Genomic DNA, 24,540 nt, shown 5'->3' with positions numbered 1-24,540 from the left:
GGTGTGTGTGTGTGTGTGTGTGTGAGAGAGAGAGAGAGCAAGAGAGAGAATCAGAGAAGGGGTATCCTTCTTTCACTGTCTCTGTATAATCCAGTCACATTGCAGTTTCGATAGAGAGTGTAGGAATCTCAGTCTGCCTGTTTGCAGGAAATTAACTCTCAATTTAAAAATGGTCTACAGATCCCAAAAGGTGTTCTGTTTTTCGTTATTATATCTGTCTCATCATGAGGAATAAAACTCGAGACCTGCTGCACAGATGGTGTGGAAAAAGCCAGAAACTTTCAGGGGCAAAACTTTAATCAGTCCTTGAAGAAAAATGTCATTGTTTTCCAATTCCGTTTCACCTCCCTCCCCTTTTCCAACTGTCACTATAACTTTGTCTTTCATTGGTCTCAGTTCCCGTCCCCAGAGTGGGACACGGTCACTCCAGAGGCCAAGAACCTGATCAACCAGATGTTGACCATTAACCCAGCCAAGAGGATCACTTCTGACCAGGCCCTCAAACACCCATGGATCTGCGTAAGTATTCGCTCACAAACACTACCTAGAACAAAATGCTATATCACAAAGCCTTCAAATAGCTATAATGACTCGCAGATGAAAACCAACACACAGAGTTTTGTGATGTTTTTAATTCTTTGTTCGGTTCCTCCTGCAGCACCGCTCCACAGTGGCGTCCATGATGCACAGACAGGAAACTGTGGAGTGCCTCCGCAAGTTCAACGCTCGCCGAAAACTCAAGGTACGCATCCGGATTTTTTTTTTTCTCCTGTCCTTTCTTGATTATGAGCTGAATCACCCCTTTCTCTTGTCTATCTATATATTTTTTGTTGACAAGTGAAACTTATTTCACTTATCATCAACTGTCCACCATTCCTCTCTATCATAGTTGTGTGTTGAACATAAACGTGTTCAGACTCTGTGCGGTCCTTTGGTGTATATGTTGCAGTGACATTTTGTTTCTATGTGAGCGTTGTCCTTTTTAGTCGACCAGCTGCCCTTTTATATAGTTAAATAATTACAGATTAAGTGTAATCCTGTGTATTGAAATATTACATTTTCTAGCATATGCTGCTGTTGGGACTGTATAGCAATTTTCAGTATTTCTTTTGGCGCTGTAATGTTGAGTGTGAAAATGAGGAATTTTCTTGTCAGTTATTTGATATGTTAATCTTAAACTGGAACATTTATTTGAAAGGCTTTCAAATGGCCTCAGCTGCTTTTGTAAAAAATATTTTATCTATGTACAGTATATACATTTCTACTTTGCAATATAAGGTAACAAACAGATATTGCTACAGAATAGTTTCTTGTTGCATAGAAGAATGGTTATCGTAACGGGAGTAGAGTTGTTTCGAACCATTTCAAAAGATACGCAGCTGTAGTTGCTGCAGTTTGCATTCACATCCATACATGCAAACTAATGGATCAAGTAGCAGAGCTTTTTTTCTTTTCTCTCTTCTCCCCACCTCATTTAAACCATTTGCATAAAGGAATATATTAAAGGACTCTGAGATGTGAAGACTGTTAATGGTGCATTTCCCCTCTTGGTACGATGCATTTGACAGAGACCAAACGAACAGCGGTACCTCGACTGGATTTAGATGTTAAAAAGAACTGTACTGTAATAAAGGCACTGCTGTTAAAGAGAAATACCTCGAAAGAATAAAATGTTATTATCGCCTTCGAAATGAATTCAGAGCAGTAAGACCAGAAGAAAAACTGAAATCAGGCTGTTAAATAAAACGGCATCTCCTTGCACTCATTATACCTCCTCCTTCCTTCTCTCCTCCTCCAGGGAGCCATTCTCACCACCATGCTGGTGTCCAGAAACTTCTCAGGTGGGTGTGCTCTTGGCCCGCGGCCTCCCACGCTGCACATGCACTGGGAGAGGCGGAAGGAGCGTGGATAGAGTCCTCTGCACCTCTTTTAACCCCTCACCATCACACAAACACACACATACAACACTCACACAGTCACCCACTCATCCTCAAAATAACAATATGTATTTGTGTGCGAACAGAAGTTTACTTTCAAGCTGATTTTAAAAACATGTTAATTTAAGCTATTGTAGAAATTATGTATTTATAATAAGGGATAACTATGATCATGTACCAGATTACATGTGGGCGCCAGTTACGTCCTTGTCCATGCTAATATATTTCTCCCTGTGTGTTTGTGTGTGTGGGTGTGTGTGTGCGTGTCCCTCTTTTCTGCTGTCCACGGAGCGTTTGCATGTTTGAGAGAGGGAAGCCTAGACTATTTTATAAAGGGATTTTTATGTTGGGGGGCCAAGTATGGTGTTTAGAAACAGGTGACTGTTAAAATTCTATTTTTATCCCAGTCTACTGAGAATGACTTGTTTTCGTTGAAGGCTTGTTCTCAGCTTCTAAGTAAGAGGGGCCAGTCGATGGCTAATGATTTCAACCCTGGGCCTAGCAAACCACAGGGGTGCAACATCTTTCGCTGGAGCCCATTTCCATCAAGACTTTGTGATGCGTCTGGGCTGCAGCCAGCACACCCTGTAGCCTTCTAGGCCCACGATTGAACAGTGTGAAGAGATAGACCTGCCTAAAACTCTAGCATTTCTGTCCAATAGTGGGCCGGCAGCATACCAACTCTGCTGCTGCCGCCTCCTCCACGGCCTCACTGGCTCAGGAAGGTACGTCCAAGAGACACGCCCATCCACTTCCTCTCCACACACACACTTACACTACCTTTGGTTTAAAAGTAGAGGGTTGTGACCCCATTACCACCCTCTCACTCCTGCATGCAGCCTCTGCCAACACTTTCATCGACATTCACACGTACACACTCAAAGACGTACATGCATACTTGCACACATTTAATTAATTTAGGATGTGTTGTCTTCGCTGTACTGCAAAGATTTCACATTTCAGGCATACAGTAATGCACATCAGCATCACATAATGGTAATCGATTCATTTCAACCTGCACTCCAAAGTGCTTTTCAATGTCAGCCATTGACCAATAAAGTAATTTAACTTTTTAACGTATTACGTTTACACCTCACCACCCACTCAGCCTAGACTTTGTAACACACATTTCATCTCCCAAATGAGTTTAATGTCGTCACACACACACAAGCTCCATCCTTACTTCCAGCTATACCCCATACGCTGGGGGATGAGGAGGGGCCTGTGTCTTGGGGGCGGGAACTGACACTGCAGGGGGCCGGCAAGAGCTGGGTTGGCGTGCTGCCATTGACCGACCTGGGTTTGGTTGGGAGGGAGGGAGGGAGTGTGTAGGGCGGATGTATAGGAGCTTTGGGGGAGACGTTTAGACTCGAGACGGATGGGAGTGCTGCTGACGGAGCCAACTGTTGAAACCATCACCGTTTGAGCAGCCTTCCAGAACAATCCCTGGAGGTAAAAGGCATCTCACGTCTCATGGTCTCGTCTCCCCCTCCTGAGCTCTGTTTTAGTACTTTCAAAACAAGTCTCCATAAAGGAAGCAAACCTGCCACCATGTTTTTTGAAATACCCAGTGACATATTTCATCACTTAGTTCACCAAGATGGATTCCCGTGTTTTCAAAGTACTAAAATCAGGCCTCGCTCTGATCCGACATGGGGTGGAGGGCGGGAAGGTAAAGGTCGGCGATTCCGATGGTGGCTCCTGGATTGATTACAGATAGGCAGTGTAGAGCAGATTGGATTTTCTGTCACCTTATCAGACGTGAGAATCATCTTTGCTCTACACTGTAATAATAAAGCCATAGGTGACTAGGATCAGTCTGTAGGTAGGATAAAGGTATAAACTTTAAAGTAGAGAAACCTATGGGGAAGCAGGTGTTACTGCAGGAATGTGTGTGTGAGTGTTGCGCTGAGCTCCTGGGGTGTTTGTGATGGTGTGACTGTCAGATGGAGCCCACCGAGTGCGGGCGTCCTCACTGAGACTGGACCAAGTTTCCTGTATTGTAAGTTTCTGTCAATATCGTTATGTGACGTCATCACTCCAGACGGGACTCCTCGACTCTCATCCTTTTTTATTCTCCAGCCGACGCTTTTTAAAATGTATTAATTTGTGTATTTGTTGTTGTGGCTTTTGGTCCTTTGATGATGTTACTCATCACTACAAAAAACTCTGGCCCGTTCTTATTACAACTGCTTCCTTGCACATCCCTGTAAAGTGTGGCTTAGTGCAAGGCTTGCTCATGCTCCAGGCTTTTCTTTTCTTTTTTAATGGCATAAAAGTAAAAGTGTGCTTTTTTTGAAGCATTTTTTTTCTGATTCTAAAATAGTGTTTGGCTTGCTGCCTTTAGCATGTGGGTGTTATATATCATGTCAAATTCTCTCGAGAGATACTACTTCAGATGCTTTCCAATTCCATCCTTCCTAGTTTATCACCGAGCTTGTATGTGGCTCGAGTGGAGCAGCGCTCTTGCTTTGGGTCATCTTGACTTTATCGACCCTGCCATGTGAAATTTGTCAATCATTCCCTTGAGGAGCAGGAGGGAAGGATGTCTTTTGGAGAGCATATGAACATGTTGATCCCATGCTGTCACAATTGGCATCCTGACGGCTTTTTGGTATTAGACGTAGCCAAATGAAGAGTAGTTCAGCTCTCCTTTGCCTGGTAGTGTAAAGAAAATGTCCTTGTTTTAAATGTATTATTTTCTCAAACACTGCATGGCCAGGTCAAAAAAATAGACACCGCATAACGACGCAGGAGTCAAGATTAAGGAGCATGACTTGACACTTATCTGCATTCTTTTGTATTGAAATACTAAGCCCTCTCTTTCAACCCTCCCCTCTCCCCTCCGCTTTGTCACTCTCCCATTTCTTATTGGAAGGTAAGACACGCAAGATAAGAATTTGTTTGTGTCCGTACAAAATGAGTAAAAAGGAAGCAACAGACGGCTAATAGAGCTTTAGACTGAGAAGTGACCGGGGCCCTTAAAGGAAATCGATGGTTTACATTAACCTAGCTCATCCCCCTGTTTAGTCCTGGGCGGTCGTTTGAGCCTGACCATCACTCTCAAAGATCTGCTAGGGTCTTCCAAACAGGAAATGGATTGAGGAAGTTACTTTGCTCTCAGGTTTCTCTGTTATCCCCAGAAGGCAATGAATGGATTATGTTGCTGAATGAGTTTTGCAGAGTGTTGCAACTCGTACGGCCAAAGGAAATAAATGGCCATGAAATCCAATAAATGCATGTAATTCTCTGGCAATATTTACACCTACTTTGTTTAAAAAAAAAGGCTCAGGTATTCGGGTTTCATAGATTCGAGAAATTTTAGATCCAGGTTTTTGCTCAAATTGCGGATTTGTACAAAACCTTAAAAAATGGCAATGGATGGTCATGGATGCTGTCGTCAACAGTAAAATGTATTTTTCTACCCGTTTCTCTCACTATCTTGTCCTATTTTTTTCACAGCATGCAAAAGTTTACTGAACAAGAAGTCGGATTCTGCAAAGGTAAGGTTGTCAGGTCATCTCTTTGCTCTATTGTTTGACGACAGTATGTCTCGTCTGTCCTTTTATAAGCTGACCCCGTTTTTTTTACCTCGGTACCTTTTTCTGTGACTCAGTATCTCTCTCAAGCTCGCTTTCTCCCCTTAGGTCTAGCATTATCTTTTTCACATAGTGCGAAGGACATTTTTCAGGGTTTTCTCAAATTTCCCATTGATTCAAATAGGCGATTATACTCTACCTCAGGGTTTCGCAACCCTCTGTGGCCTGTTTTTACCATTTCCAAGTTTGAGACACTCTTCTTAAAGCCCATGAAAACCTGGTCTAAAATAGTAAAAATCAAAGTTGGGTGTCTCAAAAACCTGATTTAGAATAAATGTTCATAAATATAATCGGACAGTTTTTCTACTGTCTGGACTGTCTTTGACAGGACTGTGTGCCCGTATCAAACAGTCTCCATGGCATGGTCATTTTTTTTATAGAACGTTCGGGCAGAGAACTGCCGTTATTGGTTCAAAATAATTGTGTCATAAGAACCAGAGCATAGCCCGCCTCATCTTAACTGAATTTCTCTGAAGTCTATCAAACTTAAATGACAACATCTTTAATTTGGACATTTGCCTAACTCTTTTCAGATGCCTACTATCATGCGAATAAATCCCCAAATGACATAGAAGGACTTTGAAAATGTGGGTTTACAGTGGCTTTAACTGCTGTTTTATTTCTAGCTCAGGTTACCTATAATTACGGTAGTAATTTCTTCTTTTATGTTTATTCTTTCACCTCGAGTAGTTCTCAGTCCAAGGTTTGCTGCTCTTATTCCGAGCAGTCTCTCTGTCATTCTCTACCGCTATAAAGCATCTCTCTCTCCTCCTCCTGCCTCCTGCGTCCTGCCTCCCTCCCTCCCGTTCCCCCCCTTGCCCCCAGGGGTCTCTCTGTGCAGTTAAGTGGCGGAGGCATAGAGAGTTAGTGAGGCAGTAAAAAGGATGATCTAGGGGCCATTCTGTGGCACTCACCCTCTCATTTAGCTTGTTAGCTCTCAACAACCTGGGAGCGTCAACAAACATTAGCCCCCCCACTCCCACCCATTCCCTTTAAAAGGCGTGTAATTCTAATGCATCTGTGTGTGTGTGTGTGTGTGTGTGTGTGTGCGTCCCGCTTTGGTTGTCTGCGTTTATCGTCCCAAGCCTTCCACCAACAACACTAAGAACAGTATAGTGAGCGCCATCAATGCCATGAAAGACACCAACATGGCAACCAACGCCCAGATGGTACAGTAGTCCGCCGCAGTTTATCAGTCCCGCCTCTTAACCCCACCCCGTCCCCAGCCGCAGTAGTCGCATAGAAGTCCGTTGCGCCTCATCCATCCATCCATGCTTTTCATCAGTCATAAACCATCCAGGAGATGTTGCACCGTAACACACATCCTCTGGCCATAGTACCCCCCCCCCCCCCCAAAGGTGCACATTTGTCCCTGAAATCGAATCTAAATCAAGCAATTCAGATACATTATTAAAAAATTATTATTACTCTGGATCACATGTGCACCTTTTTCGGATTTCTAAGGAGCATGAACTTGTCTTTAGGGTTATATGCTATAAGTAAAGTGGCAGCAAAGACCTGTAGAGTCCTGCTTTAGCTGGCTACATATCGGCGTAGAATTTCTTATGTAATGGCCTTTGTGTTATTTGCTTTTTTCCCCCCCATGCTTAACCAGCTCTCCTTGCAACAGCTGTGCAACCATCCATCCCTACATTCCGCTATGTTCCACCCTACCATCTTTCACACTCTAACCTGTTTGTCTCACCACCATTAACTTCCCCACTGACATCCTTTTCAAGCTTTTATCATTCTGCCCTTACCCGGTAGCAACACTAGCATGTTGTGATGAATTCAAGATGCTTTACTAGCATGCATTACATAAACAATGTCTTACTGGTATGATTACATAATACACTGTCTAGTCTGATAATGTAGTGCTTCTTAACTGGTGGTGCAGGACCCCATCCGAGGCCATGGGCAAGGGCGATATGGACAAAATCAATATCAGAACATTTTAGCAATATATGTTCTATATTATGGAAAGTGCGTTGAATCATTGTTATTTAATGCAAAGAACTGTGTTAGACTTTGAGGTATTACATTAAATCTAATGTTGAAACAACGAAGTGATTATTTAATCACATTTTGTTTTTTTATGCCAAACCATCTTAATTACCTCAAGGAATTTTTTCAATGCTTTTTTTTCCTCTTATGTGAGGTTTTGCTGCTTCTCTTTGGGTTTGGGATTGTGTTGTTTGGATAAAACAACACATACGTCAAATATTCAGTAGCAAAAATAATGTATTATGAATTTTTTTCAGGTGAATGAATCATCAAAGTTGAAGCACCAAATAAAAAAAAAACCTATATTAACTATATTCTTAGCTTTTAATCAGCTTTCTCAGTTTTAAACTTTCAATAATTAAGTTAATCAATGAATGCTGTTAAGTGTGGAGTTCAGTCTAAAGCCAGTTGAGAAGCACCGGCTCAGGATAATGATTTGTTGGACTAAGTTCTCTGTTCTGCATCGCAGGAATCTCAGAGCACAGTGGTGCACAACCCTCCTGATGGAGTCAAGGTGAGATGTGTGTTGTGTCTGTCTGACAGGGTACCCACGGGGTCTTAAAAGCAATAAAAATTGAATTGAATATTCTCAAAAAAGGGCATTAAAAGTATTGAATTTCGCTGTAAAGTATTAAACTTCCTTTACAAAGGTCTTAAATTTTATGATGGCCCTTTTTTAATTCTTGAAGCGGGGGTCATTATGTGTCAAATAAGCACGTTTTGATTATGTACACATACTTCACAAAGCCATTGTTAAAGTATATCAATGTGAATATATTAATGTGAGTATAGTGTTCTTTATAAAAAGTTACTTTAAATGAGTCAGAATTTAAATTTGTAATTTAAACTTGGAGATTCCTGGGGGTAGTTACCTGGTCTGAAAGCATGGAACATCACACGGCTACATCACGTCTTTGTCTGAGGCCTGTTAGACCAATCGCTGAGCTGCGTTGATTTAAATCTTTCTGTCCGTGTCTCTGCACTCTAGGGATCAACAGAGAGCAACACCACTAACGATGAGGAGGAAATGAAAGGTAGGCACAGTGCTCAAGTGTCTCCCACCCCTCTTCCTGTTCTTATCCCTCTCTCTCTCTCTCTTTCTCTTTCTCTGTCTCCCATCTAGTGAAGTGTGTGTTATTTGATCGTAGCGACTGGCTGGTGTGCGGAGATACATCACGTGTGTCTCTCACACACTCTTTGACTGTGTGCCCCGTGGTGTGTGTGCGTGCCTGCGTACGTACGTGTGTATTTACCGTGTGCGTCCGGCTGCGTTTTGTGTGTGTGTTCTAGCGGACAGTCAGAGCAGCGCCGCAGAGGAGATGCCCCCACTTCTGCCCTCACCTCAAAGCGCACCTGCCAGTAAGTTTATATCCATGGCAACCAGAAAGCTTATACGGTCGCCACTGGCAAGGACCCTAACAACCCCTACCTACCCACCCTACCTCTCCACCCCCCTACCCACTGCCACCCAACCCCCCACTCCCCCCACTCACCCCCTGGCTTTTTGTAGTCACTGGCAAATGACGTCTCACATCTCTGAGCTCCCTCACTCTGATCCACCAAGCTTTTTTTTTTTAGGGTTCCCACTGGTTTTGGAATTTGTGAAATATTGTTGATTTTTTTTTTAATTGAGTTTGTTTTGAAAATGTTCTAAACTCCATTCAGTTTGAAATCCAGACCATTAGTGAGTACAACTCGGGGAACGTCATAGATGTTGTCTTGGTTTATTACAACATAGATCTCTTTTTTTCTTCTTCATCATTGCAATTAATACACAAAACATTATATTCACCAATAGCTGGCATCTGTGAACAATGGGATCACTAAAAACAATTGACAGGGCAAGAGACGCGAGCGGTCAGAAATGTTTAAACAAACCCCCAGGACTTTATCCTTCATTATAAGGAATCATTCGACAGTATCCTTGTAGCCCGACATCATCATGTAAGTCTGAATTGATAAAGGCTAAAAACAGTTCCCAGGTCAGCCAAACGTATTGATAGAGAAACAAAAGTTAATGTTTATTCTAAGCATCCATCATTTCACATACTGACTCTCCAGTTCAAATCAAACTCGTACTCACCGCTGTTATGCGCTCTCACAGTTCAGTTGGGCAATTATTGTCACCACTTTGGGTCCACTTACTGTCAGTTTCACCTCTAAATAAAGTGTTTAAATAATCTAGATAGACAGTTTGAAAGTCATTGGGCAGTAAATGAATATCTCTAGCACATCTTTTATTTTATAATGACCATGAAACTGTTTAATAGATTGGACAGGGCATGTTTTTTTAATATCCAATCTGCTCAATAATGTCAGTATTGGTTACGATACCAGCTGGATCTATAAATCCCTAGTTTACATGATATTATTGTCTGACTGTTCATGTCTTTTGCCCCGTTGGACTACACCGTTTACCATTACTAGTAATAGGCCAAAACTACAAAAAAGTTGCATTAAAGTTGAATATCCATTTAACGGGGATACACTACTAGAATTGATTTTACAGCTTATTTTAAACACTATGCTGTATATTTTGTGCTGGCGTCTTACGAGAAAGTATCTGGACTAAACTTCACTGCGCTCAGAACAAAACGTATTGGGGGGGAAAAAAAACAGCAGGGACTCATTTTATAGGCCACAGTGGCACTTTGACCTAATTATAGAAAGTCATATAAAATGAGGAATTTCTCATCAGGGCCACTGTGGGAACCCTGCAATGTGTGTGAGAGAGAGTGTGTGTGTGTATGTGTGTGTGTGTGTGTGTTACTTGGTGATCACTGCATCTATCCCCCTTGTCTGTCCTCCTAATGTGACAGCTCCAGCTGGAGGTAGGCTTGCCCCCCAGTCTGACAGGCTCTGCTGGTCTGTCTGACTGTGACTGGGACCATGCACACCAGAGTAGAGCATCAGGTGTCTCTTTGTCCTTTTCACATTGTCTCCTCTGCTCCCAATGCTTTATTGTCTGTTATGTTCTCTAATCGCCTTTCTAATTTATTCTCCATTTCTCTCTTAATACCCCATCCTCCACTATGTTGTTGTATCATCCCCCATTCCTCCTCTTCACACTCATCTCTCCTCTCATCTCTTGACGTTGTCATTCTTCTTTCTTGTCTATCCACCTGCTCCACAGAAGTTGGGCTGGGTATCGTTCAAATTTTTTTGATAACGATACATTGACTTCCAAACCGTTTCCTGAATGATACTTTTTTGCGATACCAATTTCATGAAATCAGTTTTAACAAGATGACATTACAAAAAAAAAAAAAAAAAAGATTTCCACAAAGGCCCCGTCGCCTGAGCCACTGCAGCTCCACACAGCCAATCACCAGCACTTTCAGAACTTGGCACATCAAGCATGCCGCATGCTTATTGGCTCATTGACATTGAACAGCAAGAAATGTTTCGATACCCAATGGTATCCATGCATTTTGGTCGGTGCCAAAAAAGGTATTGAACTTGGATACCCAGCCCTATACAGTAGGGTATCTTTTTGCTCCTCTCCTGTGTCCACTTCCACCTTCCTTCCTGAACACACTTAAGTTTCCCCCACAATCATAACACCAGCTAATAACAAACAATGGCTTCCATCCTCACTATTTCTGGGTGACGCTCTTCATCAGACCAGGCTTTTGTTCATTTCTATGAGCATTAAGAGTAGAGCCGATATGAGCAGAGCAGGCTGTTCAATCACACACAGCATCAGAAGTGTACTAATCTGGCTTCCAGATGCCATCCTGTCCTCATGTCACCCATCTGCATGTCTGTCCCTAACTAATTCTGAGTGTTGTTTTGTTTATTACCAATTTTCCTGAATACTAACCCATTACCCATGTCATCTTCCATTTAGTTTTGGTGCTTGTTTTTAACTGCATGAGGTGTGTGTGTGTGTGTGTGTGTGTGCGGATGCTCAAATGTTTCATCCTTGTCATCCATCCATGTGTTTGAGTGTGTGTTGACCAACCGTTGTGTGTTTCAGTTCAGCATGACGTAAATCGCATGGCATGGAACAGCACAGGCAACAGCTCCTGCCCTGACTCTGATCTCTCACAGTCCTCCATCCTTGCCGCTCCACTAGGGAGCAACACTGTCGCTGCTATAAACAACACTAAGCAGAGTAAGAACACAAGTCTTGACTAACTGACTTCAGCTTTTCTCCTGCCGTCCGTCCACTGACAGCAGCTGTTGTTGCACACTAAAAAAAAAAGCTTGCACTTCTGAAATGGCCCTTTGCCCAGGAATGAAGAATACAGATAATGTCCATCATAGCAAGTCATTTAGTCGGGTGTTAAATCTCAACTAGGTGAGACGGTTGTTAATTTTTTCTTTTCTTCTTTTTGGAGGCCTCGCCAACTAACTGTTGGTTTGACCCATTCTCAGGTCTTGAAACGGTTGACTAATATCGGCCGTAAGTAAAGAAAAAATGCCAAAATAAGTTATGAAAGGTAATCACTTGGTTAAAAGACTTGCGACAGGTTTAGATGGGTGTTATTCTACATTTCCTTATTGTCAACAAAACCCATGAGAAGACTAAAACCAACTATGTTTGAGACTATTTCCCAATACTTTCTGACTACCCTCTCTGTGGCTCACTACAGTGAAATTAGGTCAATAAATAAAAATAAAAAAGTTATTTCTATAGCTCCTTTCATAACCAGAGTTACAAGGTGCTTCACAAAATACAAAACCATTTGGAGCAGCATAATATAGAGAAACAAAACAAACCATATCGAAAGAACATCATGAACAGAAAAGGTAATAAAAATGGGGATTTCAGGAAGTGGACAAACTAAGATATCAAACAAAATACAAGATCATAGAAATATAGTTTTTCATATTTTAAAGAGTCCAAGTTGTGCCCTCAAATAGCTGAGCACTTTAGCTCCCATCAAACATATGAAAACAGATGCGGATGAATACAAATTAGGTGCTCTTGTGAGTGCAGAAGGACACAGGTCAAAACATGTTCATTGTGAGGAAGGAGCATGTCACCCAGTGCAAGTGTCATTTCTCATAGTTGTATGCTTTTGGCAAACAATTGATTCCTAAAGCACATAAATAAAATGCAATGCATTAGGGCTTCAACCGAGAAGGAACTTGTTCCTAGAATATCTTTTCCACTTGTTGGTTTGGTCTTTTAAAATGGGATTTGTTGATGAGAAGAAAAACATCACCAGCCCTATCCCTTTTTAAAATGGCTTATTGTTGCTGTGTGCTGTTATTGATATTTAGTTGCATATGTAATGTTGAGGCATCACAAAACAACTCACTGCTGTGGTTTTGAAATGTTGAACTAACATTTTCTCTACTGACATAATTAAAATCCATTTTTATTTATCTATTTGGTGAACCAGGTCAGAGGAAGCAGCCAACTTATGATATCATAAATAGATATGATGCCATGAGTTGAAAACAAAGAGTTGCAACGGTTAGTTTATGGTTGAGCTTTAAGCTTTTGTCCTTAATTCTTACATATCTCAACTCAAAGGCCGCTTGATTCCTTTTCTGGAGCTTCAGTTATCCTGTCATTATGTGGCTAGGGTGCTCAGATGCTATGTGGACCTTCAGTTTGATTTGATAAACTAAGCGTATGGTGTTTACAAGCAGGCTCTCTGTTGTTGTTGTGATGGCAGTGTGTGCTCACACGGCCGAGTCGAGAGTGTTTGTTTAGTCAGTTTTGGTGTCGCACAGAAGGCCAAGCGACAGACGGTGACAAGGTCGAGACACAGTTAAGAATGGGCTCTGGTGGGAGTGATGAGGTTAAAGAGCAGAGTGGAGCCGTGGCCACAGAGCAGAGACAGCCTGAAGCAAAGGCAGGAGCTGAGGAGATGAGAGGAAAATGTCATCAAGCTAACACCACCACCACCACAAGTTAACTGTTGTCTCACCTTCTTAACTGGCTTCTTCTCACCATTTGCCAATGCGTCTGTCTCTGTCTCTCTTCCCCTGCTCTGTCTGTAGCTCGTAAACAGGAGATCATCAAGATAACGGAGCAGCTGATTGAAGCCATCAACAATGGAGATTTCGATGCCTACACGTGAGTAGAAGTAAAATGTTCTTAAAAAAAAAGTGTTCTTTCATGTTGACTTTAATTTTGCCCTTTGTTTTTCAAGAGACTTCCAGAGTTTGTCTGTCCTACTGTCTCTGTATTTTCACCCACTCTCTCTCTCTCACTCACTCTCAACCCAAAATCATCATTAAGCGTAATTTTAAAGGTTTTAACGAGCAAGCATTTTTAAATGAACTCTATCAAAGTGACATTCATCTCACAAGTGAAATATCTGATGTGGAATTGGCCTTAGAATTTTTCACCAATACTTTCTCCTCCATTTTGAACAAGCATGCACCCCTTAAAAAGCACAGAGTAAAAAATAGATCAAACCCCTGGTTCACAAATGAATTGTCCGATATATTTGCAGAGAGAAATAAAGCATGGTCCCTAGCTAGACGCTCTGGTGAAAACTCCAAGTGGACTGCTTTCAGACAAATCAGAAATAGGTGCATATCCATGGTTAGGAAAGCTAAATCAGACTACTACCTCGAACTAATTTCAAACTGCTACTCCAACCCTGCACTATTTTGGAAGGCTGTGAATTATAACAAAAACAATTCTAGCACTGTTCCCAGTCAGTTAAAAATAAATGATCATATTTTAAATGATCAGAAAGAAATTGGTTTAGCTTTCAATAAACACTTTATAGCTGCTGGTAAACTCTTTCACAATGGAGTATCTACGCCTTCTACGCCTACCACCACGAGAAATAAAAATAGCATACCACCTGTCTCTAAAACTCCTCTTTTCAGCCTTGTTCAAGTCCCAACAAGTATTGTTGTAGATGCGCTTCTTGCCATCAACCCCAGGAAGTACATGGGAGAGGACAATTTGGACCCATTTTCAATAAATCTCTCTGCACTTATCATATCAAAACAAATAACCCATATTTTTAATCTTTCCATCTCTTCTGGTATTGTTCCTAAAGTCTGGAAAAAAGCTCACGTCATTCCATTACATAAAGGGGGTGACAAAAGTGATCTTAACAATTACAGGCCAATTTCCAAACTCCCATGCCTGGCAAAAATTCTAGAATCAGTCATTAATACTCAGTTGAAATCCTTTTTATCCAGTGCTTCCATTTTGAGTCCATTTCAATCTGGTTTTAGGGCAGGCCACAGTACTATATCTGCTGTCACTTTGGTCTTAGACAACATTGTTACAGCTATCGATAAAAAAATGCACTGTGCAGCACTTTTTGTTGATCTGTCAAAAGCTTTTGATACTTTAGATCACCATTTGCTTTTAGAGAGGCTGCATGAAATTGGTTTTGATTATTCTACATGTAGCTGGTTTAGGGACTATCTCTCTGATAGACAGCAGTCAGTTAAGCTGGGAAGCTACCAAACTGAGTTTTTAACAGTTACAAATGGTGTTCCGCAGGGCTCAATTTTAGGTCCAGTCCTATTCACAATTTACATCAATAACATTGTTTCATCACTACAAAACTGCCATGCCCATTTGTATGCTGACGACACTGTACTGTATTGCATTTCTGATTCAGTGCAACAATCTGTTCAGAACCTACAGAGCTCTTTTAACACCCTGCAGAACTGTCTAGTGGATCTCAGGCTTGTCCTTAATATAGAAAAAACAAAATATATGTGCTTTTCCAGAGCAAGAATTACACATTTTAATGATCTTATTATTCACACAAATAATGGATCTCATATTGAAAGAGTCACTGAATATAAATATCTTGGCATCTGGATAGATGAAAAACTCTCTTTTACATTTCACATAAAAAATCTTGTCTGTCGTCTCCGACAAAAGATTGGCTATTTTTATAGGAATAAAGCCACCTTCCCGTTGTTCAGTAGGAAAAGGATTATTGAGGCAGTTTTTATGTCTGTCCTTGATTACGGTGATGTGGTTTATCGGCATGCATCTCGTTCATGCCTTAAACTCCTAGACTCTGTATTTCACTCTGCTTTGAGATTCATTACAGGAGATGCTTATGATACACACCATTGTGTTTTATATGAAAAGGTTGGGTGGTCCTCCCTTAAGGAGAGACGTGATGCACATTGGCATATTTTTATATATAAAGCTCTGACTGGAAAGCTACCACTATATCTGACAGAAATGCTGCTTATTTCAGATGGGCTTTATCAAACCCGCTCAACTGACATGCTCATGTTATATGTCCCCTATGCCCGGTCTGAGCTTGGTAAAACCGCTTTTAGCCATAGTGCCCCTGACTCCTGGAACAGCCTACAACATACAATTAAAATAAATACACTCATAACTGTTAACCAATTTAAAATTATTATTTTGAATCAGCCCCTCTACACTTGTAACTGTTTTAATTAGGCTATTATGTCTCTCATTCAATTGATCTGAATGTTTTAAATTGTTGTTGTCTGTGTGTGTGTGTGTGTGTGTGTAAACTTGTTATGTATTCTCATTGTATATTGTGTATATGTACAAACTCGACGTCATTGTAAAAGAGGGTCACCCCTCAATTGATCTTTCGAGGTTAAATAAAGGAAAATGAAAATGACTCTCACTCTCACTCTCTCTCTCTAACTCTCTCATTCTGTTGTTTCTCAGGAGGATCTGTGATCCTGGACTCACCTCTTTTGAACCTGAGGCCCTGGGGAACCTGGTGGAGGGCATGGACTTCCACAAGTTCTACTTTGAAAACTGTGAGTCTCCTACACACACACACATACACATATACATGATGCATCCATTTATTTTAATCTGCCAAGAATAGGCCATGTCTCATAGGATAAAGATCACCAGAAAGTGAATATTTTGTACATTTTTGCAAATCCAGTTTTGAAAATCACACAAATATTGCAGCTGTTATATATTTCCGATTCAGCTTAAGCAGCGATTAGCTATATTTTTTGTAATCATTATAATCAATCAGATTTTAAGTACGATTCAGGACAAACAAATCAAGTAAAAATGTCATGCTAAGGTCCGTCTCTTGTGTACTTGTTTCCAGTGCTGAGCAAGAACAGCAAGCCCGTGCACACCACCCTGCTCAACCCACACGTGCACCTGATCGGGGAGGACGCGGCGTGCATTGCCTACATCCGCCTGACGCAGTTTGTGGACACCACGGGCCGCCCGCGCTCCTGCCAGTCTGAGGAGACCCGGGTCTGGCACCGCCGCGAGGGCAAGTGGCTCAACGTTCACTTCCACTGCTCTGGAGCACCTGCTGCACCACTACAGTGATCAGGTGCTCACCTAGCGCACGCACACACACACACACACACACACACACACACACACACACACAGATGCAGCACGTTTTACAACTAGTGTGTTAACAATTTGAAAAAGTTAAACATATTTACCAATATTGTCTTATATTCAGACCAATAAAGCCTTTTGTTGTCAGAATGTTTCGAAAGATGCTATAATGTCAAAGAATTCTTCACACAGTGCCTTTATGTCAAACCAACCACAAGTATTAATAGGAAAATCTACTCAAACAGCTACACTGTCCTGTACAAAAATGTAAGAATACCATGTGCAAACGTTTAATCATTCAAACATCAATTCATAATATAAAGGGAAAATTCTGGTTTATTACAACGTGTGTGTCATATTCATAACTTTGGCCATCAGTTATATTGGTGACAATAACTTTACTTTGTGAACAAGCTCATCACTACAACAAAGTCCCAACGGGAAATAAATAAGAGCGAGCAGACCAATATCATAAATCTCAATGTGCCTCGGGACAATTTGATCAGCATGAGACACCCTCCATCAGACATGTAGTAATCGCTTTAGCACCATAGATAAAACAAATAAGTCCAGGTCGGTAATCATTTTACTAGCCCAAAAGCACCTTGACCCATCTGACGTGTTTCTTGGCCTGTCTGAGTTGTTTATGGCAATGTCCTGAATCTTTCCCACATTTTAGCAAAAAACTTGCTGTGTACAAAGTTAGTATTGCTGATGAAATCAATAAAAAACAACAAAACTATGAAAATCAGATCCAGTAATAACCCAGAATGATTCTTTTAAACTGTACTGTGCTTAATCCAGTGAACCTTTCTCATCAAAACTCAAGCTAATTTCTTTCCTCTCCCCCCTGCCCCTCTTGCCCAGTGGTCCTGAGCCTCCAGTCTACTGGAGTGTGTGTTTTGGGGGGCAGTTTTTTTCAGCGAGCGTGTTTCAGAAGTCACGTCCTCTGTGTGTGGATTGGCTACGTGCCAGGAGCCCGGCCGGGCGAGATCGCATCCCTCTCCACGATACCAACCAATCCTGTCCCCCCCCCTCTTTGACCTGCTGGGGGCCGGCTGAACACAAGACACCGCCCCCCCATGGGATGATGCATGCATCTGGCGCCTGATTGGAGGGCGCGTCTTTGCCCTTCTATCCCTCCCCACGGCAGCCATCTTTTTTCTGCCCGCGCGGAGATGAGACGTCCCGCGTGAGGAGAGGATTTAACAGTTGAACTTGTGACAGTTTATGAGTATGAGTTATGAATATGCTGTGTAAATTATGACTAGATGTACCAGAAACCACCAAAACCCAACCAAGCATTTATATTCACTATCTTAAATAAGGGAGGAACAAGAAAGGGAGTTGTGAGGTTAGCAGCAGCTGAGATTTTTTGGGACACATTTTGTTGGCATTCTAGAGGGGGGGGGTAACCCGGGGTTTGAAAAGTGTTGTGCTGTTACCCGGACGTTGATGTAAAAATGATGTATGGAGAGTTTTTCCCCCAAACCGAATTCTAGAAGGGGAAAATAAAGAATCAAGTGGGCTCACAGTCAGAGAACTTGATGACGAGAGAACTTGATATCAAAAACATGAAGCACCAAAGTGTAGAACTTTAGGCTTTTTATCTGTTTATGTGTTTTCGTTTCGTGTGCTTGTTTTTTTTTTTTCTCCGTCCGATACGGAAAAATCGTGTTGTTGTGGGATTTTGTGGGTGGGGAGGGTGGCGTCTGATTTAAAAAGTTCTGTGTTATGTTGTGTTTTTAGCGTCCTGTTTCCCTTTTGCGTTTCCTGTGAATAACCGGAGCCTTTAATTTTAATTTTAATTTTTTTTTTTTTTTTTTTTTTTTCTCTCTTGACTGATCCTATATTTGAGGCTCCTTTTTTATTATTTCAAACAGCTGTGTTTTAAAAAAAGAGGGATTTTATTGTGCAAGTTTTGAAGCTGAACCTGCACGCGTGAACACGTTCTGTTGCGTCCGTATGCAGTTGGAGGGAGAGAGAAGGTGCCGGGGAAGGCGTCTGCGTTTTGCATGTTTGCCCGGGCCACCTGTCCCTCATCCGTGCTCCCCCCCCCCCCCCCCCCCCCCCCAGTCTCTTAAACCATTCCCTCTTCTAACCCTTACTCCCCCCCCTTACTCCTTTTCTCTGCTTCCTGCAAGGGCCTGGTTTTGTTTATATAATCACTGTGTAAATGCAGTGTATGTATAGATATATGTAGAAAAGTGTAATATATGTACATGTATCTAAGAGACAGTCATCCTGTGCATCTGGGCATGGGAACTATACCCCATGATCTGTGACCCCCCCACCCCCCCCCTCCTCCCCCTCCGATCTAGTTTAGAACCGTTTACCTCCCCCGATTTTCAATTTGCTTTAAGTCTCCTCCTTTTTAAAATACTTCCTTGAAATATTGGTAGCTCTTTTGAAAGTTCGCGACAAGCATGAACACACACACACACACACACTCCTGTAGGGGCTACCAGCTCTTGTCCCGTGGCCGTAAGACTGTTTTTTTTGGCGACGGGGGAATTAAAAGAAATGGAAAAATAGTTTGACCCCCTCTGCCCAATGTGAAAACCGTCATCATAGTGTCCTTATAACTCCTGATCCCACAATGCTGTGAGCCGTCTCTTCATATCATATGCACACACACACACACACACACACACGCCTGGTGGTGTGTGTTTTAGGCTTTGTAACATATCTGCACCTCTTGCTGTGTGACCACGGTGCCACCCTTGCTGTGCTGCTTAATTGTCTCCATCCATCCGTGAGAAACGTCGTATTTTAACCCCCCCCCCCCGCCCTCCCTCAGTCCCTACTCTTGAGATGTTTATTTGTACCGATCTCTCTCTGTTGTTTCTCTGTTTCCCGTGTTAACTGGTTTGAGTTTGTTTGTCGTCGTTCGTCTTCGCTGTTGCTGTTTAAACTTGTCGTTTGGTAATTTGCCGATCTGCCAAGCTGGAGTTCTGCACTCTCCCTCGCACATGGAAGAGAGAAGAAAATAATTTAAAAAGGGAAAGAGGGAGGAAGTAAAAGACAACACAAAACATTTTACAGATTGAGAGAGATTATAGATTGATCAGATCTAAATTATTTATTATTATAATCTTACCCTTAGTGGTTTTAAAATCGTGCCTGCTCAGTTAGAGAGGAGTTTTGAAAGCCAGAGATGGATAGAGAGAGAGAGAGAAAGTTGGTGTGGGTGTGCAGGTTTTTGTGACCTACACTGTTGAAAAACCATAGCGGGAGACCTAGTTATATGCATGTTTCAGTTACGCATTTCTACCATGTACCTATACCTGAATAAGGATGGAGCTAGTGTCAATATATGATATTTGCATCTTTTGAAATAAGAATTTCCTCCATCCAGAATGTCGAATAGGTGACATGAAAATATTTAAAATTTAAAAAAATGCAAAATTTACAAAAAAAAAAAAAAAAAAACATGGATTCAGGAGCCGTAGCTTGGTATGAGGCCCTCGATGTTAGCGTTTTTTCCCCCCTCCCCCTGCGTTGTAATGATATACTATTGGGCTGCGCTTTCTCCCCCAGCCTTCACATGGATGCTGGAAGTTTTTTTGCATGATCATGATGTACAATGAAAATACAACCATGAATTGACGACTATCAAAGTGTTTGTCTGAGTGTTAGTTGGTCTTCATCATAGCTTTGTTATTCTTCGAACTTGGATCTTGAAAGTATTTAATAAAAATACTATTTCAGCACTGGCTTGTCTCTCGGCTTGATTATTTTCCCCATCTCATGTCTGATTTTAGTTTTTCGTCATCGTATGGAAACATTTTTGGCACTCCTCCAACGAATACCTTATTGCAAAGGCATTTACTCCCTGGAAACGTGTACCATCCATCCCCCCCAGACCAGGAGCCTGCCAAAACAGTTTAGTGTTTACTCTGGCTGCCTTTTTTTTTTAACTCCACCGTTTCTGAACTGTCTCTCACACTTGTCTCTTGCTTCCATACTTAACGTCCAGACCAATATATCCCCAAACTGACAACCCAACATACCTTTTTTTGGGCCTGACCGCTGCACATTTTTGACCTTTTCCGCCTGGATTTACAGATGGATTTTCATCAGCAAGAATCTCGCTCTGAAATACCCAAATTTGGAGCTAATGGAGATATGAAAGACATTTTTTCTGATTATGTAACACTGCAACATTAGTCACACTGAATATCTGCTCATGTAGTCCAATTTTAGATGAAGAAAATGTAGATTGGTCTCGGGTGACATTTAGCATTAAAGACATTGGACACTGTTTAAAGGACAAAGGGTTTTTGATTTGAGCTGAGTATAATAAACCGTGCCTGGGTTCGTTCCACCAATAAAACTGGACCACCACGTGTCTCTTCATTTTCCGGATGCTCTAGACACCAGTGGGCATCTGCAGCTGGCACAACATTTCCCCTCCATACTTGTCTGTCATCACATAATGTCAGATTAGGCCCTGCATAGTCTTCAGGCCATTAACATACACATAGGATAAAACAATCACTGCTTTGCATTCAACAGCTCGTCCCACCACCACCTCATGTCTTCCAGTGCTCTCATTTTAACTCTATTGAGCACTGTGAAGTGTTGAGTAATGCGGCAGGCAGCCTCTTATTTAAAAAAAAATGTTTTGGTGTTATTTATGATGGTCTCAGTTATTTTAAGGCTAGAGTCTGCTGCGTGTGTGTCCCTGGGATGTAGGGCAGCTCCCTCTGGTTGCTCTTGCTTTCTGTGTGATTAATGAGGAGAGTTTGGCACTGGGTTAACTTTAACACTGGCACTTACTTTCTCAAAGACACGTAAGGGGAGAAACTCTTGAGGGGAATGTGTCTTGTTAGCGCTCTGTGACCTCCAGACTCCTTCGTGTCAATGACATTAGGAGAAAGGATGACCCAGAACTCCATCCTCAATCTAAATTACTTTTGACTTTGTTGATGTCTTAAGGGGCGAGTTTCCTTTCATTTTTTCTTTCATCTCAGAGCTTACATAAATGTTGCCAAGCATTTGGGAAAGCATTGCACGACTATGATAGTGGCTTTGATTGTCGAATGTGGATCTGATAAAGCATTAAAATGTGCTTTTAGAGAACAAGGCCACCAGTAAATTCAGTTATAGGCTACAGTATCTAGCTAAAATCATTACAAACCATGCCATGATATCTTCTAGTGTTCACCAAACACTGGGAACTAGAGGAAAGTCCCTCAAAAAGAGGGACTTAATTGATCCTATTAAAAAGTCATACATTAACCAAACTGGGTGACCATGAAATAGGCCACTGTCATTCACTACGACCCACATGCCGGAAATGCATTTATTAATATGTGCCAAGACTTTACTGTCACCAACAAATGTATCATTTACATATTACCCAGCAGCTGTTAACCTTTTTTCTTTAAAGAATAAAACATCTGTCCTATTTTCATAGACAAAGCGTCATAAGTTAAAAGATACTCGAAGGTAACTCAACACTTTTTTTGGCTTTTCTGCTTTTCATGGGATTTTTCAAAAGTATAAATCTTGTGTGTTGAATGTGCTAATAATATACCAACACATTGCATAGGTACATTTTGTCAATGGACTCTAGACTATGAATTAAAGGTGTGCAGACAAACTTAGAATCTAGCATCAAACTGAATGATGACAACATATCATGTATTAGTTTACACAGTGTTTGGCATCTACTAACCCGAGGGCGTTGAAACAGCCTTTCTACTTGCTCTGCGAACTTGAATGCCAAATGACGCAGCAAACATCACTGTTCAGACGTCATTGTGTCTTTTGAGTTCATCATCGTAACTCTTTGCTCTTCCTGCAGTGACACTCCTGCCACGCCTTACGCTGCTATGCTGGGGATCAAGATTTTTAACCGATGCAATTTAACCCTTTAAACTAACGTCTCACAACAAAAACTGCTTTGTTCTATTCTTTATTGCAATTTATAACTTTGATTTGATAGCCTAATTTTCCACAAAATGTATAGGCTACCAGGATTATTTTAGTACAACAAATGTATATTTATATTAAATAGGGCAGTGGTTGAGAGAATTACTGTATTCTACATTTTCTTCCACTAAATTAATCTGACAGCTCTGGTACTGAGTTACTTTGTAGGTTTGGATTTAAAATACATTACATATTTAAAAACAAAATAGGATGCATGTCTAAGAAATGACACTTCCCAACAAAGATGTAAGTAGTTACTTATAGTACAGCTTCCCTATTAATGCATCTATAATATTAATAACATTATATAGATAATAATAATCTGACAAGGGCCTTTCTGTGTTAGGAGTACTTTTACGGCTTCTTTTTCACTCATTACATAAATTAAGAGGGAAAAAAAGAATAAAGAGGAAGGATGAATACATCCTGTTGGCTCCAACATGGTTCCAATTAATAAATGATTCATATTTTTTGCAATTTCCCATCAAAAAACAACTCTATTCAACAACTTTGATATTGTTACTTTCAGATGCTGCTATGTGTCCACTCAAGGGGGAAGGGGTGTTTTCTATCTATTGGTTGACGCCCCAACATCAATACTTTGTCTTATTCCAGTAAGTGCAACCCCCTCTTACAGACACATTTTCAATTAGCTTTCAAAACATCCAGCCATGTCCCAAAAGCTGAGTCATTTTTGCTCGTTATAAATCACTTTTTCTACAGTTTACAATAAAAGGCTAGCCAATCCACTGCAGCAAGGGTATGGTCTGATCCCCACACTTTCCACAGGGGAGCCCATCCAAACAAAAGAACAGATTAACACGGCTCATGGGTGACTTTAGAGCAGCAGCTAAGCAGATTTACTTTTCATTTACAATGAGGCAATTAAATCTTTTGTAAGCAATCTTTTTATTTCTTTATTTTCTCATACGGTCCATGTGTTTTGAGTGTGGAAAACGGGGTATGATTTCTCCTTGATAAATTGTTTATTGGATCAAAGAGCATAATTGTGTATCATTGTTTTCCAAATAATCTTCCGGAATGGTTCCAGACATCAACATAGCCTCCGCGCTGAATCTAAATTATGCAAAATGTGTACAAACTGAAAATAAATTCAGCTTATTCTTTGCATTATCAACCTTATTTGGTGGCTTTAGAGTTAAGAAACCAAGACATACCACAAACCAAGGTCAAAAACCGAGTCCTAATTGAAGCATATTAGTGAATAAGACAGAGAAGAGGCTTGTTCTCACCAGGTATATGTTTTATTACTCAACCATGATTCAGCACATTACACTGAGGAACAGCTGACGGGGTTAACACTGGTAAAGTAATAGGCCTTAAACACTTTAAAACTGCTCCCTCAGCCAGCCATAGAGACATACACACTATTTACATCAACCTAACGGATCTGCATGGTCAAACATTAATTCTCAGTAAGGAGGGGGGACGCTAGGCCTAGAGATAGGTTTGACTTTATGTACAAGGTTATAACAACAGGCATTGGGGGACGGGGGTCCATTTTGAGGGACAAAAAGCAGTCGCAGGTTATTACAAGATGCTTCACGACACAATGGTTTTACAGTACATCAAAGCACAAGTCAAGTCCGTATACACTTATAGCAACAGTATAAAAAAAGGAACCATCAGGGCCATGTTATCCAAGGAGAGGTGGCCCTGTAAAAATAGAGCAATGTCGCCACCTTCTGGTAGGATCACACATCTGCTCAGAGAACAACAGAACAGACAACATTTAACTTCAAGAGTTTTTTCGGCTATCTAATTCAGTCAAGAATGAATG

At 41.2% G+C, this 24,540-nt stretch overlaps 1 protein-coding gene across 5 annotated transcripts in view; it reads left to right on the top strand.

Annotated features, from left to right (window-relative positions):
• camk2g1 (calcium/calmodulin-dependent protein kinase (CaM kinase) II gamma 1) overlaps positions 1-20,515 on the top strand; it is a 37,786-nt gene extending 17,271 nt beyond the window's left edge. The window contains exons 10-23 of one of the 5 annotated variants that reach the window (XM_080049429.1): positions 397-519; positions 659-742; positions 1,799-1,841; positions 2,600-2,662; positions 5,400-5,440; positions 6,622-6,705; positions 8,010-8,054; positions 8,529-8,574; positions 8,831-8,899; positions 11,520-11,657; positions 13,502-13,577; positions 16,146-16,240; positions 16,549-16,785; positions 17,667-20,515. In XM_080049429.1, the coding sequence (XP_079905555.1) occupies positions 397-519; positions 659-742; positions 1,799-1,841; positions 2,600-2,662; positions 5,400-5,440; positions 6,622-6,705; positions 8,010-8,054; positions 8,529-8,574; positions 8,831-8,899; positions 11,520-11,657; positions 13,502-13,577; positions 16,146-16,240; positions 16,549-16,781 (1,140 nt within the window). In that variant the 3' untranslated portion in view covers positions 16,782-16,785; positions 17,667-20,515. The remainder of the gene's footprint in view (positions 1-396; positions 520-658; positions 743-1,798; positions 1,842-2,599; positions 2,663-5,399; positions 5,441-6,621; positions 6,706-8,009; positions 8,055-8,528; positions 8,575-8,830; positions 8,900-11,519; positions 11,658-13,501; positions 13,578-16,145; positions 16,241-16,548; positions 16,786-17,666) is intronic. The other 4 variants (XM_080049430.1, XM_080049431.1, XM_080049432.1 and 1 more) reach the window with 4 other exon arrangements.
• The last annotated feature ends 4,025 nt before the right edge of the window (positions 20,516-24,540 follow it).

The sequence above is a fragment of the Ammodytes marinus genome, assembly GCF_949987685.1.
Source record: "Ammodytes marinus genome assembly, chromosome: 20".
Lineage (NCBI taxonomy): Eukaryota > Metazoa > Chordata > Actinopteri > Uranoscopiformes > Ammodytidae > Ammodytes > Ammodytes marinus.
The sequence above is the reverse complement of the archived record's forward strand: the minus strand, read 5'-3'. Positions and strand labels throughout refer to the sequence as shown.